The following is a 16,796-nucleotide window of genomic DNA, read 5'->3' as shown; positions in this document are numbered from 1 at the left end:
CACTGATTCAGTAACTTGCCAGGCTTCAAAACCATACCACACAGTAGCACTCCAGACGACACAGAGTGCAGATAAGATAATGTTCATAAAATATCATAATGCTGCTATGATGAGGTGTTCTCGGTAGAGAGAAGTCTTGAGCAGAATTTAGTGAGATGCTGTATGATAACGTTTCGTTTCACCAAGAGATGGAGAATTTATTGATGTCTTTATTAAAACTGTATCCAAAGTCTACCTTTCAATTTGTTTGTTTATTTTTCAGTTGGATTGTGGGATCCACCCAGGGCTGGAAGGAATGGACGCACTCCCATATATTGACTTGATAGATCCTGCGGAGATTGATCTGCTTCTGATTAGCCAGTAAGTTAATGTGGTTTCACACACTAACAGTAGTTGCTCTGTAACATGTTTTTTGGTAGTTAACGAACATATTTTCCATGCCTTATTACTAATGGTTTTTAGGGTAAAGGTAAGAAAGTTGGTGAGGTTTGTAGACTTAGCTAAGTGAAAGATCCCCTTTGTGTTTCTGAACAATAAAGATGGGTTGCATTTCCATCTCCAGTTGATCTGTCAAACACAGCCATCGGGTAGCTTTTGCTATCTCAGACTTTTTTATCGTGTCCTGCAACTTTTAACTATGCAGATTGTTACCAAATGTTTTATAAGAAATGCAGAACTCCGATTCCCACCCATTAGTACATCTTTAGTCATTTGGTTGTTTGTCCAAACTCATCATCCAATTGATCATGTACAACCCCTGGTTACGTCTAGGCCCATTTAAGTGCCTGCAGTATGTGTGAGGTAGCAATCTTCCTTACAAGTTTGTTATGAAAACTGGGTCTTTAACCTGCGATTCTGTCCACAGTGCAGGTGCATGTTTGTTGAGTGTTTCAGGAGGAACACCCTGATGTATTTATGTAGAATAAAATGTACCTAGATATCTCATTTTTGACTTTTTGGTGAACACTTTGACTGCTTTTTCAGTGGGGGCTTCAACACATCAAACTGATCACTATAGCTATAAGAAGGGGACAACCCTAATTTGTTCTTGTTATATTTGCAACCCTGGTATTATATTAACTGGCTACTTTTCTTCCAGCTTCCATTTGGACCACTGTGGTGCACTACCATGGTTTCTCCAGAAAACCAGTTTTAAAGGGAGGACATTTATGACTCATGCTACGAAAGCTATTTATAGGTGGCTTCTTTCAGATTATGTCAAAGTCAGGTGAGTTACAGCCTGCTTTCAGTTTACGTCCACTGGGTGATTCAAATCTCCTGACCGATGTGAATAATATCAATAAAACATTTTTTTTAAAGTCTTTGAGCCAACTATTATGCCTTTTCCCTTCTCTGATTAAACCAGAGCAGAAGAACATCAGCTTCCAGACAGTCAAGGGAACGTTGCACAATACAGCTTCAGAAACCACTTATTTAAGGCTACATGCATATGTTTATCTTGTCAAATACAAATGAGTCCTCTTTCTGTGCTCCAATGTACGATTGCGCCAACATACGTTGTCTGAAAAAGAGTGCGGCAAGAACAATTATAGGAGCTAGATTTGATTATTGCCTAAAGTTGTGTGAGTATTTTCAAGATATATATGTATAGACTAGATGATGAAGAATGTTGCTTCTAGAAAGTTGGTCAGTATTGCTGTATGTGAACACGTGTTCCCTTCCACTCAAGCTGTTTTTTTTCTATGTCAAATTTAAATTGTCAACCATGGCTCCTAAATGCACGTGTTCCACAACTTCAGCATGGCTTAAAACAAAAGATCTGTTTTATATGGTCAATGTGATCTAAGTGGGCAAAAAAGGAAAGTTGTCTGTTAGGAATAAAATTATAAAAAGTGGGAGTTCCAAGTTATGGAACTTACTGCCAACCAAACTGAAAAAGGAAACCCACTGTTAAGTTTTAAAAGTAAATTGAAGATATTCCTGTTTAACGTTTTATTTGAGCCTGGGTGCAGTGTTCCTTACTTTTGTTTCATATTACCTACAGTCAGTGTTTGAGTCTGTGGGGCTGGGAACTATTCCTGTACAACATAATGGTCATCTGAACGCTCAGACTCAGTGACCTATGCCATTCGAAGTCTATCTGAAACTGAACATGCCTATACTCAGCTGGGAAAGAGGCTGGGTGTGGTGTGGGGCTACACACATTTTCATGTGTTTCTGTATGGAAAACATTTCACCGCCATCACCGATCAGCAGGCATCTTTGGGAAACCCAAACGCCATGATGCCTCCCCTCATATAGAAGTGGGTATTGCGACTGGAAGAATATGATTACCGAATTGTACACAAGCCAAAATAAGGCTAATAACCCTGCTGATTACTTTACACGAGTGCCGCTACTGCGCCATAGTTCAACATCCAAAGTGGATGTGGAGAATGTTAACTTTATTGTGATGTTGAGTACACCAGCAGCTTTATCACTTGAAAAGATTACTGCTACTACCAACACAGACAAGAACATAGCATACTCCAAGACCTTATTTCAACTCACTTGTGGAAGAAAAGTGTTCGACCATTTGCTGATGACGTTGAATTTTAGAAATGTAAAAAAGTACAAGATGAATTATCTATCACTCCAGAAGGAATTGTATTGAGAGGCTTGTAAATCTTCATGCCTGAGACAACAAGTTATTGAGCTTGACCATGAAGGACATCGTGGCATTGCAGCTACCAAAATAGCCCTGAGGTATTGAGTAGTTTCCTCACCTTGACGAATGAGTTGAAAAAGAGCTGAAAGGATGTCATCTGTGTAACTATTTAGCTCCTAAAGTGACACAGCATCCATTGACTATGTCTGACCTGGGAAACAACCTTTACAACGCAACTTTTACAACGCACTACCATTACAACGAAACTTTTACAACGCATGACACTACAACGCATACCATCACAACGCATTGTACCCTTACACTATCCAACACTTACCCTACTGTTGCACCCCCTGGAGTTAGAATAGTAATTTTTGCCCCTACACTATCCAACACTTACCCTACTGTTGCACCCCCCTGGAGTTAGAATAGTAATTTTTACCCCTACACTATCCAATACTTACCATACATGCAATGTAATGGTATGCGTTGTAAAGGTAGTATGTGTTGTAATGGAATGCGTTGTAAAGGTAGTTTTTAAAAATTTGTTGTAACGGCATGCATTGTAATGGATGTTGCATTGTAATGGATGTTGCGTTGTAAAGGTATGCGTTGTAAAGGTATGCGTTGTAAAAGTATGCGTTGTAACGTCATACATTCGTCTGACCTTCCTGCACATGCCTGGGAAAAGTGGCAGATAATTTCTGCGGACCCCTGGAAAATCGGATGAATACTTACGTTTTCCTTTGGAAAACATCTCCTCAACCACCCATGACAGTCATCCAGTGGCTTGATAACATCTTTGTAGCATGGGGTATACCCACTATTCCCCAAACAGACAATGGTCCACCTTTTTAATAGGAGTTCAAAGAGTTTCTGAGTCCACTCTGCATCGAAAGAGCACTCCACTCTGGCAAACAGTGTTGAACGATTTATGGGCACCCTCAAAAGAATTCAGTTAGCGTCGTTTGGGAATATCGATCTGAAACAAGCAATTTGTCAAGCTCTTCATGTCTGTCAGACAAGTTCTTACTCCACCACTGGTGAGAGTCCTGCGACTTTCTTTTTTGGGAGAGCCATAGGAAACAAGCTACCACAGTGGACATCAGACTGATCAATAAACGCTGATAAGGTTCATGTCCGACACTTCTCAAATGTGCAAAAATGAAACTCATGCTGATCAGCGCCAACACGCCCATGAACAGTCTTCAAAAGAGGAGACTGGGTGCTGGTCAAACAGAAACTGAAGTGGAAAACGGACACTGTTTGCTGTCAACCCACTGAGTGATGTAAGGACCATAGGACACATGAAGTCCTCCCAGAAAACCCGTCGCCATGGACTAGTTGCACTTAAGACACCCGAGTCGCTGTTCGTCCACTCTTGAGAGCGTGAGTGAGGTAGACCCGCCTGCACGTCCAGATCAAATAGCTGAGCGCATTTCATCAACTAATAGTCTATGTACCTCTCAACTAATGCATACAGTTAGGGGAGTGTGTTTGATTTTATGAAGAATAAAGAAGTCTGTTACATAGCTAGGGGTGTGGCATATTTAATTTGCACGCTCACTGGGTGGGGAGGATGCAATGTTTTTCATATATTGCAGATTAATAATTCTTGTAGATATCTTTGCTTGCAGTAATTTCAGATGTTTTTCTGTAAGCTAAAGTGAAGAAGAAACTGGAAGCCGATTGAGGGTGGGAGTAGTGAGAAATATTATTCATAACTGTCTATTTTACCATCTTGATTTCTTAGGATAGCCTACATTAAACTTAAAATTGGAAATTTATAATATGCTAACTAAAGATTCATCTGTGATTAGAGCAAATATATTCGGTCTCTAAGGTTAATGGTTCCTCAATCACAGCCATTTAATAGATGAATTAGGCAATATGTGTATCCAGTCCTAAATCCTGGTAATGCATCGGGTGCTTGTATCTTGCGCTCATCCCAATTTCATAGCAATGACTTCCCTCTGCCCTTACTGCGAACTTGCCACATTTGGAACAAGATAATATGCAGGTTTTCAGAAACCGTCAACAGACCTGAAGAGGTGTTTGTACACCCCTTTTTAGGTCTCGTGCCTAGAGATCTTTAAGGTCCTCGGCGAATTAATATCAGACGCCAGGACACTTCCGAATCTGCCTCCTTCCTCAGAGTCATGCAGTGCTTTAAATGCTTTCTTCATAGACAAGATTATTACAATCAAAGACTCCATTCCTCACTCCTTTCCCCCAGCCCCAACAGTACCCTCCCCTGTCAATACCTCCACCCTGTCCAGTTCCCTACACTCGACCCGGAATCTCTCGCCAAACTGTCTAGCCGCGTGAAATCTGGTTCCCCCAAGGACTGCTGCCCCCCTTCTGTGCTCCGCGATATTTGTCAGACTCTTCCACATTGCATTCTTCCTTTACTTAATTCCTCCCTCGCCTCTGGTATAGTCCCCAGGTCATTCAAGGAGGCCGTATTGGTGCCCCTGCTGAAGAAACCCGGGGCTGATCCAGCGGTTCTGGCTAACTACCGCCCCATCTCCCTCCTACCCTTTCTGTCCAAGATCTTGGAGGCTCATGTCACGACCTGCCTCTCGCAATTCATCGAGGAGTCCAATTATCTGGCGACCAACCAAGCCGGCTTTAGACCAGCCCACTCCACCGAGGCTGTGATTCTTGCCGTGCTGGACAACCTCAGAAGCAATGCTGACAGAGGACTACCCCAGGCACTAGTCCTACTTGACCTCTCGGCGGCATTCGACACGGTGGACCATAACCTCTTAATCCATCGTGTCGGGTCCGCCGGTGTCTGTGGGGCCGCTCTGTCCTGGATCAAATCTTTTCTAGAGGAGAGGTCTCAGGCAGTTAGCCTGGGTCCTTTCAGCGCCACCAGTGTCTCGTCATCTTGCGGGGTCCCTCAAGGCTCCTCCCTGTCACCCCTCCTTTTTAATTTGTATCTCCAACCTCTCCTTCACTCCTTGGGCAGGTGGGACGTCACCGTATTTAAATACGCGGATGATTTGCAAATTATTTTCCCCCTCACCTCCCCTGATGCTGTCACCAATTTTCGGACGGCCTTGACACACATCCAGCACTGGATGAATCAAAACCAGCTAAAGCTCAATCCAGGCAAGACTGAGCTCCTACTTCCTGGGAGAAGTGCCCCTCATTGGGGCCCTCAGTACTGGCCCACTGAGCTCGGTACACCTCCCTCTCCTGCTGGCTGTGTAAAGAGCCTTGGGGTCGTCATTGACCCCGGGCTTACTCTTAAGGCCCAGGTGAGTGCCGTAACATCCTCCTGTATGTTCCAGCTATACAGGATACGGAAAGTCGCCCACCTCCTGACTCCCGAAGCCTTGTTGCAAGTCTTAATCGCCTTGGTGATGTCTCGGCTGGACTTTTCCAACTCTATATATCACGGCCTCCCCAAATCTCAGCTGTCTAGGCTACAGATCGTCCAGAACCAGGCCGCTAGGCTTGCTCTTAAAATTCCCAGATGGCAGTCGGCCAAACCCCTATTACGTCAACTCCACTGGCTACCAGTCAGTGAAAGAATAGTCTTCAAGGTCCACTGCCTGGTTTTCAAGGCTCTTACTGGTCCCTCCCCTGCTTTTCTTAAATCCCTCATCACTCCTTATTGTCCCTCTCGCACCCTGAGGTCTACCCACCTCCAGCTCTTAGTTGTCCCCCGTTTTAAACTGACTAGATCTGGGGGTCGCAGTTTCTCTTGTCTGACCCCTAAACTCTGGAATTCCCTTCCACTCTCACTTAAGTCCTCCTGTTCCCTTCTCTTTCAGGAAATCCCTAAAAACATTACTCTTCTCCCATCTACACTAATTCCATCCTTCCCAATCTTAGGTTCCGATCAGCGCCAGGAAACTTACGGTGACAGTGCGCTCAAGAAATGTCTTATAACATAACAGCAATACACTGCGCAGCAGTGTTCGTGCAGCGAGAGTCCTTTTGGCCGGGTTTTGAAAATGGACCTCGAAAATGCACACGCTCGTGCGTGTGATTTTCCATTTGCGGCTTGCTATTGGCCTTTCCCTGCGTGTTGTCTAAAAAAGACTCCACTAGGCCAGAGGCTGGCGCATAGCTCCGCCCCTGGCCTATTGGTGTCTATTGCGCGCATTTCCTGCCATATGGTTTCAATTATTGTGCCTAGAGAGTGGCGCAGAGAAGTGACCTTCATTGCTTATCATTCCCGGGCAAGGGCTGGGATAGAGAACAGCTATTTCTCCATGAGAAAGGTATGCTGTGCGATCCATCTTAAAAAATTGACTTATAGACTTGCAATTTTTTGCTTCTGCTAAATTTTAACATAGCGTTTAGAAGTACTAATAGGGTGTTAGGATGCTAGAGATATTCTAACCATGTTAGAACTATTCACATATTATATTCACTGGCTGTTTCATGCATTGCTGCACTTATTTTCTCATTGTGTGTGCACCGCTCATATTTTATGCACTCAACTTGAGTTTAAAAAAAAAAACATTTACCCAGTGGGGATGTATGTCATTATAACGCATGCTTTTACCACGCATGCCTTTACAACGCAAGTCGTTACAACGACTTGCGTTGGGGGGCACTGGATAGTGTAATAGTTTAATTTACTATTCCAACTCCAGTCCCCGTGGATAGTAGGGAAGGTTTTGGATAGTAAATTAAACTATTCCCTATCCTACAGCGCCCTCCAGCGCAAGTCGTTGTAATGACTTGCGTTGTAAATCCTGCGTTGTAAGGGTACTGCGTGGTAAGTTGCGTCGTAAAGGATGTTCCCCCCCAGTGTTAGTGCGGATTTGAGCAGGCTTTTATCAATGAAAGCAGGTTTGGAGGTCCACTGTATCCCTGAACTCCTCAAGTGGGACTAATTATGATCAGAAAATACCACCCGCACAGTTTTGCTTAGTAGGTTGCTTATGGTTCAAAGTCCAACTGTATTTCTAATTCTTGTAGGTGCGTTGTACTAAGTCCTTGCACCAGTGGTTTCGAAATCTGTCCATGCGACTCTGGTGAGCACAGCAGATCGTGGCAGGAGTCTGTTACTAGTTCCCCAACTGCCAAACCTCTTTCTCCACACCCTGATTCTTTTATGGCCTTTTCAGTATTTTATTTGGGAGGTTTATGTTTTTGTTTTGTGGTTGCTGCCCATGTTTGATTGTTCCTTTCTCTCAGTATACTCATCTCAAGTTGTTTAGATACAGAGGTGTCCCAGTATTGATGCATGTGATTCAATGCCGTGCCGGATTTTAGTATCCATCAGCGATTAGTTTACGTGCATTGAATTTCAATGCGAATAGCTTTTTATTGCTAATTAGCACCTGAGTAGTACACAATCTGCCAGAAGTATGGCATTGCAGTACCTTTTGATGGTATGACTTTGCAAACCTTTCCACCACAGATTCAAGTCTGTCAGTTTTCAAGTATTTTAAGTTATTTATGTGTTGAGAAACTGCACAGTACAATGTGTCTGTCTATGCACCACTTGCAGGTTTTCAAAACACATACATAAAAGGCATTGTCATTTACAATGCCAATAGCTCAAACTCTCACAAATGCGAGACCTATTGCATTGCAAATGCTTGTTTTGTTGTTGAGGCTATTGTGGACTCTCAAGGGGTAAAGCTACTGGAGGTATTTTAGCACCACATAAACCTACAAATGCAAAAGCTATTCTGTTCAAAGCCATGAAACATTAATTAAAGAGACTTTGCGCTTCTGAATAGACTGCATTTTCAATCAATTTTTTACACTTTCACCCATACTGGTACTGTAAGGTACTGCAGCTGCATGTGGGGTGTTTTGTGCTTTTAAAAAAGATGGTTACTTCTGCTATTTTTAATTGTATTGTCTGTCGTTTTGGTTCTAACTGTCCATTTCATTGAATTGATTGTTTGGTTTGTGAGCCAGTCTTGCCATTGTAGATGTGAAGTAAGCATGCAACCTCGGCACTGGTGTGTTTTTATTTTTTTGCTTTATGCTATCTTTGCTTGATTTTATTCCACTAACTAATTGACATTAAGCCAATTCCCAGCCTTTCAATAAGAGGGCGAAAAAATTCTAAAGTGGACACAGTAGTGGGGAGGTGATGTGTTCGAACCTCCTGCCAGTATCTCTTGGGACAGTGATGCCCCTGCATAGTCTAACGTTGTTTGCCTGCCCTGTGTACCTGACTGACTTGAATTTGGGCCCTAGCACCACGCTAATCTAGTGTGTGCACAGAGAACAAGGACTGTCCCTTGACTTGAATAAGGTCCTGGACCTGTCGTATGACTCAGAGGGGCACACCAAGCATGCACTTAATGACAGATGGTGGATATATCGTTGTAATCTTACCATTTTATCTGTGTTTCTCTAGTAGCAGCTTTCTGGCCTACTCATTTAAAGTTAATCTTCTGTGCACTCACCCAAATCCTAGAGCTAACATCACAAGTATGTGTTTGTGTATGTAGCCTGCCTGGTACATACATGGTTTGTGTTTGCTAAAGTAATGGAGGCCTATAGGATCCATTTTGGATACTCTTGGCCTGACCTTCTGCATAAGATGAGGTTGTTTTTCCAGACCGTGGAAGTGCACTGCTGACATTCCTGAGGACGGAGTCCTAGACACTGAAGTGAAGGAAGAGGAGGCGAGGCTTCTTTAGAAATTCACTTAGGACTTTTTTTGGGCAGGAAGCTTCTATTAGTCTTCCTGACCTTCCTTTTGGTGGATGGAAGGGATGATGGGTGGAAATGCAGACTACGTTTTGCATCGTGAAGGGAACCGCTGAGATGACTTCCTTTTTGTTTTTCCCATGATTACAATTTCAGTTGGCAGATGAAATCCAGGGGCAGACATATTGCATAGTTGGGCCTCTGTTGTGGGTACTCTAGGTTGGAGACGAGCCTTTTGTGAAATGCATGACTCTACACAAAGGCTGTGTCTAGAGAACAGCCTGGAAAGCACACTTTTAACGGGAATCACCCAAGCTGTTTCTGAGAGTGCAGATGATGGATACACATGGCCTGTCTGCTTTTCCTCTATAAAAGCGGGATACCACTTGTTCTAGTTTCCAGTCCTCTATCACTAAGGAAGGGAGTATATACTCAGGGAGCTGTTGTGCATAATTGTGCTAATGCTCTAATCCCCGGGGTAAACCGCTTAGTGGATAAACAGGGGAGAGGTGGTAGATGGAAGCACAGCCCTGCCCAGTAGCTCCCAAGACACTATATTGTGCTTTGTCTATGTTTATGTGAAGCATTCTGTTCTACTCTGTATTAAAGTACTTTCGTTTCTTGAAAGAAAATCACCGGGTTGTACATTAAATTATTATGCTACTGTGTAATCAAGTCCTAATCAAATCCATGTTGCCTCCGAGAAGCCTGTGACTGCTCATCCTTGCTACCACTGACGGTAAAGTGCTCAATCTGTTGTACTTGGCCTAGTTGGCATATGTATAGTAGGGCTGACCCATGGACATGGAGGCCAATTAACCCCACCCCCATGATTGAGGCCCAGTAGCCCCTGCTTATCAAGTGATACCCCTGAACGTGGTCTCATTTTGCCAAACGTCAGACTTTTTGTTTTACAGAATAACAGGAAAAAATGTTGCCTGCGTACCATTTCATAAACTACAAATGGTAAAAGGTGTGCTAAATTCAATAACTGTTATTGCTTATGGGCTTTTTCCTTCTCCCAGATTAGGGGCTTTTCAGTGGACTTTCATTTATTAGATGACCCGTACGTAATTAATCAACAAAGGGCTGCACTTCAGAGTAGGGTAACTTTCTTTCAAACCAGTGAGATTTTGCATTAAATGACCACGATAGAAATGAACGCTCTCCTCTGCAATTTGTGAGGTGCCTGCAATCCTTGGTCTTCAGTACGGAGGTGTCAAGTTGATAACCTGCAAGTTAAATTTCTGCTGAGTGTACTGTACATCACAGAAACCCGGTTTGAGGGGATTATTGTTATTAGTGAAGCAAGGTTAGGTAATATACCGTTGGTATCCCTATTGGTGATGATTGTGAAAGAAAAGTAAGAAATAAAGATGTGCTGAAAGTGAGACGTGCAGTAGTTCACATGATGCTTTGTAAATATTTGATTGGGTTTACAGGTCGTTCGTGGGGTTAACTTGAAGTAGTGATTTTTGGAAGTAGCCTGATTACGCATTACGCATCTGGCATTACAGTTCAAATTTTTTATGCTAATTTAATTTGCTCTGTAGTAATTTTATCAAGATCCATGGTTGCAGGCATGAGGATGGAGAGATGACTGTACATGCAAGATATTGAATTAAAGGGACGTTTCAAGGTTTTGCTCAAATTACAACTGTTTTTCTGGAGAAACAAAAACCTTGTGAATTTTGGTACAAGAAAGCCTGGAGGTCGTATGATTATTTATTTTACCTTTTTCTTCTGAAGAGGTATATTATAGTATGATCAGAAGTAGAATGGTTATTAATGGGCACTGAGTGACACAATGTGGTAGACACAAGTATTTTACAATGGGTTTTCCACCGGCTGTGAGTGGGTGTAGTGTGTGTGTGGGGACCAAATAGTGACCAGATAGTAGCTTAAAGAACACAGTGTTTTGAAGCTTGACATCCAAGTTGAATTCCTCCATTAATGACCAGATGTTTGCCCGCAATTCATTTGTAACCAAGTGAAGATCCCAAAAGAAAGGGGCAGGAGTTCCAGGAGAAAGATGTAGGGTCATAATATTTTCTTAAGGGAACTGTGATAATGGTGGTATTATGGACGTGTAGCTCTCCATTTCGTGTGTTCACTGCCTTCTATCCAGCATTTGTCTTAAAAGACGTTTCCTCCTCTTTGAGCGAGTGTAGCACTATCTTAGCATTGTGCCATGTTAGCCATTCAGTGTCTGTTTTCTTGTAAATCGTGTGTATGTAAACCAGTCTGTACAGGAGTGTTCAACTCTTACTTTTTTAAAATTTTTTTTTTTTTAATACATGTTTTTTTCTTGTAGTAACATTTCAGCAGATGACATGCTTTACACGGAGACCGATCTGGAGGAAAGTATGGACAAAATTGAAACTATCAACTTCCATGAAGTTAAAGAAGTAGCAGGAATCAAGTTCTGGTGTTACCATGCAGGTCATGTCCTGGGAGCAGCCATGTTCATGATTGAAATAGCTGGTATTAAGGTATATTTTGTTAAATTTTTATTCTAACTACACATTTGAAAACATGGTGTTGCTGTATTCCTTCTGATCCCATTAAACTTTGACAGTGTGATTGTTTTCTATTGAATACTCCCTTCAAAAGATCTGTACGTAGTTTCAGTTGGTGATGGCCAAGGAATAGTCCACTGGAGGTTATAAACAAGAAGTTAAGATTAAACTTGGTTTTCAAAAAGGTTTCTCAAGTTTTTGTTGTTGTTGCAGATCTCATTATGGGCCTCAGTGACTGGCTGGCTTAGTGTTGTTTGGTCCCTAATGTGCCTTTTCATACTTTTGTCTAGATTCTGTACACTGGCGATTTCTCACGTCAGGAAGACCGTCACTTGATGGCAGCAGAGATTCCAAACATTAAGCCAGATATCCTCATCATTGTGAGTATCGCTTTTCTTTTTGTAGCAAATTGTTCTTGAAGGTTCCAGAATAGAAAGCACCCTATATCTCCCCCAATGCCCCACCTCCCCCATATCCTCCTTTCTGTTCCTTGTTGGTTGAGCTGGAATTGTCAGATGAAGTATTCTGGACTAAGTGACTTTCATTATTTCGGACTTGGTACACCTTAATCACTCAAACATAGTGTTTTATTAATTAGTGTAGAAATGGTAATAGATTCAACATTGCATTTTATTCAGAGACTGCAGATTCCACAGTGTTAACCAGAAGTAGCTAAAACAGTGAAATGTATAGGTACCCCGGGTGTGATTCTGACTTTTTGTTGGTTATGCAGTTGTGCCATAGTCCCTTATGCAAAGAACATGCCCTTCCTCCCCCACTAGTGAAAGATTACCATCATTTCAATGCAGTCTGTTAGGAAATGCCTTTTTTTTTTGTAGGGTCACCGCCCCCAGCTTTTTTGATTGATGCTGCTGGTTTTTCGACTGAGTGCACTGAGGCCTGCTAACCAGACCTTAGTGTCAATACCCTGATCCCAAAATGTGTATGTTAAGTTGGCTATAACCAGTTGGCATAAGCTAGCTTACCTGCAAGTCCCTAGTATATGGTATCCAGGGCCTGTAAGTTAGAGAGTCAACCCAAGGACTGCAGCACTGGTTGTGCCACCGTAGGCGAGACCAAGGTAAAGCAAGTTGATCAGTCTTCCTTTTCAGACTGGAAGAACCGTTTTGAACCGCTAGCCCAACTTACCTATTTAAAGCCATTGCAAAATCAAATGTCCCCCTGACACATTTGTACGTCAACCCTGTACCAGACCTAAGGCAGGGTGCAGCATATTTCACAAGCGGAACATGTATTTTATGTGTTCTGACAGTAAAACCACAAAACTATTGTTTTTACTGTCAAAAGACTTGGTCGCCCCATTGGTGAGTGCAGGGTTGCACGCTGACCCCCACTCAGCTTTGCTAACCTGTAACGGTGCGACCATAGTTGGCACTCCAAGGTATCAAAAAACTCTACATTGAGCCTGGCTTGCTTCTCAAGTCGAAATTAATGTGACAGTTAACAGTGTGCAGCTTTTACAAATTTGCCGCTTGTTTGCCAATCTCCTGTGTCCTTAACAATAGCACGCAGAGCACGAGACCACTTTCTGCCCCCTGAGGTGACATGCTTCCACTGTCTCTGGGGCTAAGTGTATCCATTCTCCGTATTGTGCCATGCTAAACTAGGGGCCAGATTGGATCGAACTATTGCCAGTACTCCCTCTCCGTTCATATAAAGTCCTAATATATAGGTGTCCCACACTCATTGCACATGCATACTGGTGTCGGTGCAAGGGTCGGGGTTCAGATGACAGCAGAACTTTATACCAGAGGGGACAGTAGACCAGCCACTCCTTCACACAAAGAAAAAATGCTGGTCACACTAATTCACAAAGACTGATTAGGCTGCTGGCACTGCCTCATGTAATTTCACAGGGCGTGGAACGTAGTCCTTTGCCTACATTGAGGACATGTTCCAGGTCTCATTGCCAGGGACTGCCCTAGTCCTCTGTAGACACTAGATTAGCGCGATGCCATGGCCAAATAAAATTCATATGCAATTGGACACTTAAGGCAAAAGTCCACACCCGTTTGCTACGCAGGCCACATTCACTCCCCAGAGGAGAATGGTCACATATTTTAATAAGAATAGCGGGGGCGTGGCCTAGGACGTCAAGATGGCGGTAGCACTCTAAGAGTGCTCTGGACCCCCCCCCCCATCCATCATCCGTCCTGCATCCGCCTACAGCAGCACTTACCGACGGACAATCCTGATATCCCCGGACTCCCCTGACCGCCGTGCATCCCTTGTTGTCACTGGGGCTCCCACGAAGGTCTGCCGGCGCCTCTACCGTCCCGACCCCTCCTGGTCGCGGGCTCCAAAAAATGGCGGCCTCCAGTCAAACAGTGAGGCGACCCGGTCCTGTGTGCGGCGGCGGGCGCTCCCTGCCTGCCCAGCGGACTTTCTGCCCCTGGCGGACGAAGGGGCTGCTGTGGTGCCTCGCCCCCTGCCGGACTCTGAGCCCTCCCGGGGCCGCTACACCGCCCTGCCTGGCCCTGAGGCGCATCGCGGACCCCGGGAGCTGTGGAGACTGAGGAGATCCGGCGGGCGTTCTGCCGGGCTGACCAGTCGAGAGAGGGCTTCCGGTGATGGCGGCTCCTGATCTCCTCGCTGCCGGGCCGTCTTCCCCCGCCCTGCGGCCTGCTGACTCCCGGGGCCGCTGCGGGCCTTGCGGCGGAGTGGAGGGCGTTCCTGGGGACGCGACACTCCCCTTGGCCCTACCGAGTGCTGGGCGCAGAGGCTGTGGGACCTGGAGGCCCGGACGTGCCGTCTGCAACAGCGGCCCTCCCTGGGGGCACCCCATCTGAGCCCCGGACATCCTAAGATGCCCTGGAGGCCCGGCCACTGCAGTGACGCCACATCGGGGGTCCCTGACGGAGACCCGGAGCGACTGGGGCCGCGGAGGCCCGGTGGAGGGGCCTGGGGCGGGGTGGGAGCCCCCCCAAGGGTCTCGCCCGCGAACTGCTAGCCCGGGCTGGGAGACCGGGAGCTCTGGCACCCTGCGAGCGGAGATAGCCCCCCCCCGCCCGACCACAGATTGGCCCTCTGTCTCCTTGGGGATTGGCCCTGCCGCACTAACCCCCGGGGCGCTGAACTGATAGACGCAACGACTAGGCTGACACCTGCTTCCTGAGCCACCGCCCCACGGGCCTGACGGTCCGAAGCGCCTGGTCCTCATCGATCCCATCCTAAGGCCGCGGCGGTTGGGGGGCAGTGGCGGTACCGGAGCCGGGGATTGCACCGTCCTGCCTAACCCTGCTCTTCTTGTTAGAATTGGGGGTCTCTGGTTGGCACAGGTATTCACTTGTGACAAGCAGGGACCCTCTCCTCTAGTCAGGGCAAGTGAACGACCCTTCCAGGATAACCCCTGCTCACCCTCTAGGTTGCGTGGCGCGAGCAGACCAGGCTAATCCCCAGGGCGCGAAGTCAGTTAAGCATTTATGAGTGCACACAGGAAGAATACCGACCCCCCCCCCCCAACAAAGGGACACCAGACTGTAAATTATATAAAAAATACGGGTACTTTATGTAAAAGATATAGAATATGCTGCAGTAATTATTACAAGACAGATAGCGTTGCTACCATATGACCACAGTGCTTCACTAGTTTATAAAAGTTCCTTTGTTGGATTTACCAGGGTTTGTTTCTGTGTCCCGGGTGCTTCACACTGAGGGACACAACCCTCGTAGCTTTAATTCAGGCAGGGAAAGAAAACGTTGCGGACCCTGTGTCCGGAAAGAGGCGAGGTGCACAAGACTCTGGGGTGTGCAGGCAGGGAAAGAAAACGTTGCGGACCCTGAGTCCGGAAAGAGGAGCGAGGCGCACCAGCCTCAGGAGAGATGTGCGGGGACTTGTGGAGTAAAGCGAAGGGGGGCGGAGTGGCACTCAGTGGCGGGTACGGTCCGTACCGGCGGCTTCTCAGGTGCGAGAGGGCCCCCTTGTGGTGCGGCGCTAATCTGTAGGGCGCACCGTCCTACGCGTCTGTCTCCACGCGTCTCAGCTGCTGGGTTAAGTGCGGGGGAATTCTGGGCGGCTGGAAGCGGGGAGAGGCGACGTCAGATGCCTCTGAGAGGTCCCTGCGTAGGATTCCAGCGGTGGGGGCTGCAGTGAGGAGCAGGCGGGGAGAGGCGATGTCAGAGGCCTCGCTGCGATTCCAGCCTGTCATTCCAGCGGTGGGGGCTGCAGTCAGGAGTGCGGCTCAGAGGAGAGCGCGAGGCAGGGTGCGGGCAGTCCGGCCGAGCAGGCATGGCTCCGGGAGGGAGCGGTGGGGGCTCAAGGCGGGAGCGGCCAGGCACGGGCTGCCGAGGGGCGAGCGAGGCACTCCAGAGGGGGGACCCAGCAGCGGGTCAGAGAGGATCAGGCAGAGTCCAATGGTCCTGGGACTCTAGTCAGGGGACCAGCTCAACTACAGGCCCTTGGAGATAGTCAGAGCCCCCGTGGGTGCAGGTATGGGGCCAGGGGGGTCAAGGGGTCCTTGCAGGTTTCTTCTTGTTTTCCTTGGCAGCAAGGTCCTTTTTCCTCCGGCAGAGATTCTTCTTTGGGATGACAGGATCTGAGGTTTTGGGAGCAGGGTTCCTTCTTACTATACAGTATTTCTTTTGTCTTGCCAGGTCAGGGGGGCCTTTGAATAGTTTCTTTCAGTGTGTGGGGCAGGGCAGCAGACGCTCCGCAGGAGGTGGAGCCGGCATTGAGATAAGGACAGCCAGGAGCAATCTGTTGACAGTCTCCCCCCTTCCTGGGCTAGGTGTAGGGCAGAGTCATCAGTCGATCTCCAGGAGGTGGAGGCATCATTGTGGTGGCAGAGCACAGCCCTATTCAGAGTCAAGGGGCACTCCCACCACCCACCTTGGTGTCCTCCCTCCATTCACTACCTGTCATTCCTAGCCCTGTCACTCACACAACCCAGACAGCAGATACACATCCTGGCAGAGGCGGGCTGAAATGGTTAGGCAAGCAAATGCTAACTTTCTTAAAGTAGCATTTGCCAACACAGGATATTAAAATAAACGTTACTAGAATAAGT

At 46.2% G+C, this 16,796-nt stretch overlaps 1 protein-coding gene across 1 annotated transcript in view; it reads left to right on the top strand.

The window, feature by feature from the left end:
• CPSF3 (cleavage and polyadenylation specific factor 3) overlaps positions 1-16,796 on the top strand; it is a 244,970-nt gene that overhangs the window by 35,789 nt on the left and 192,385 nt on the right. The window contains exons 3-6 of the mRNA XM_078647825.1: positions 263-360; positions 1,100-1,228; positions 11,565-11,742; positions 12,060-12,149. Coding sequence (XP_078503951.1) covers positions 263-360; positions 1,100-1,228; positions 11,565-11,742; positions 12,060-12,149 — 495 coding nt within the window. The remainder of the gene's footprint in view (positions 1-262; positions 361-1,099; positions 1,229-11,564; positions 11,743-12,059; positions 12,150-16,796) is intronic.

The sequence above is a fragment of the Lissotriton helveticus genome, chromosome 6, assembly GCF_964261635.1.
Source record: "Lissotriton helveticus chromosome 6, aLisHel1.1, whole genome shotgun sequence".
In the NCBI taxonomy this organism is placed as follows: domain Eukaryota; kingdom Metazoa; phylum Chordata; class Amphibia; order Caudata; family Salamandridae; genus Lissotriton; species Lissotriton helveticus.
The sequence above is the reverse complement of the archived record's forward strand: the minus strand, read 5'-3'. Positions and strand labels throughout refer to the sequence as shown.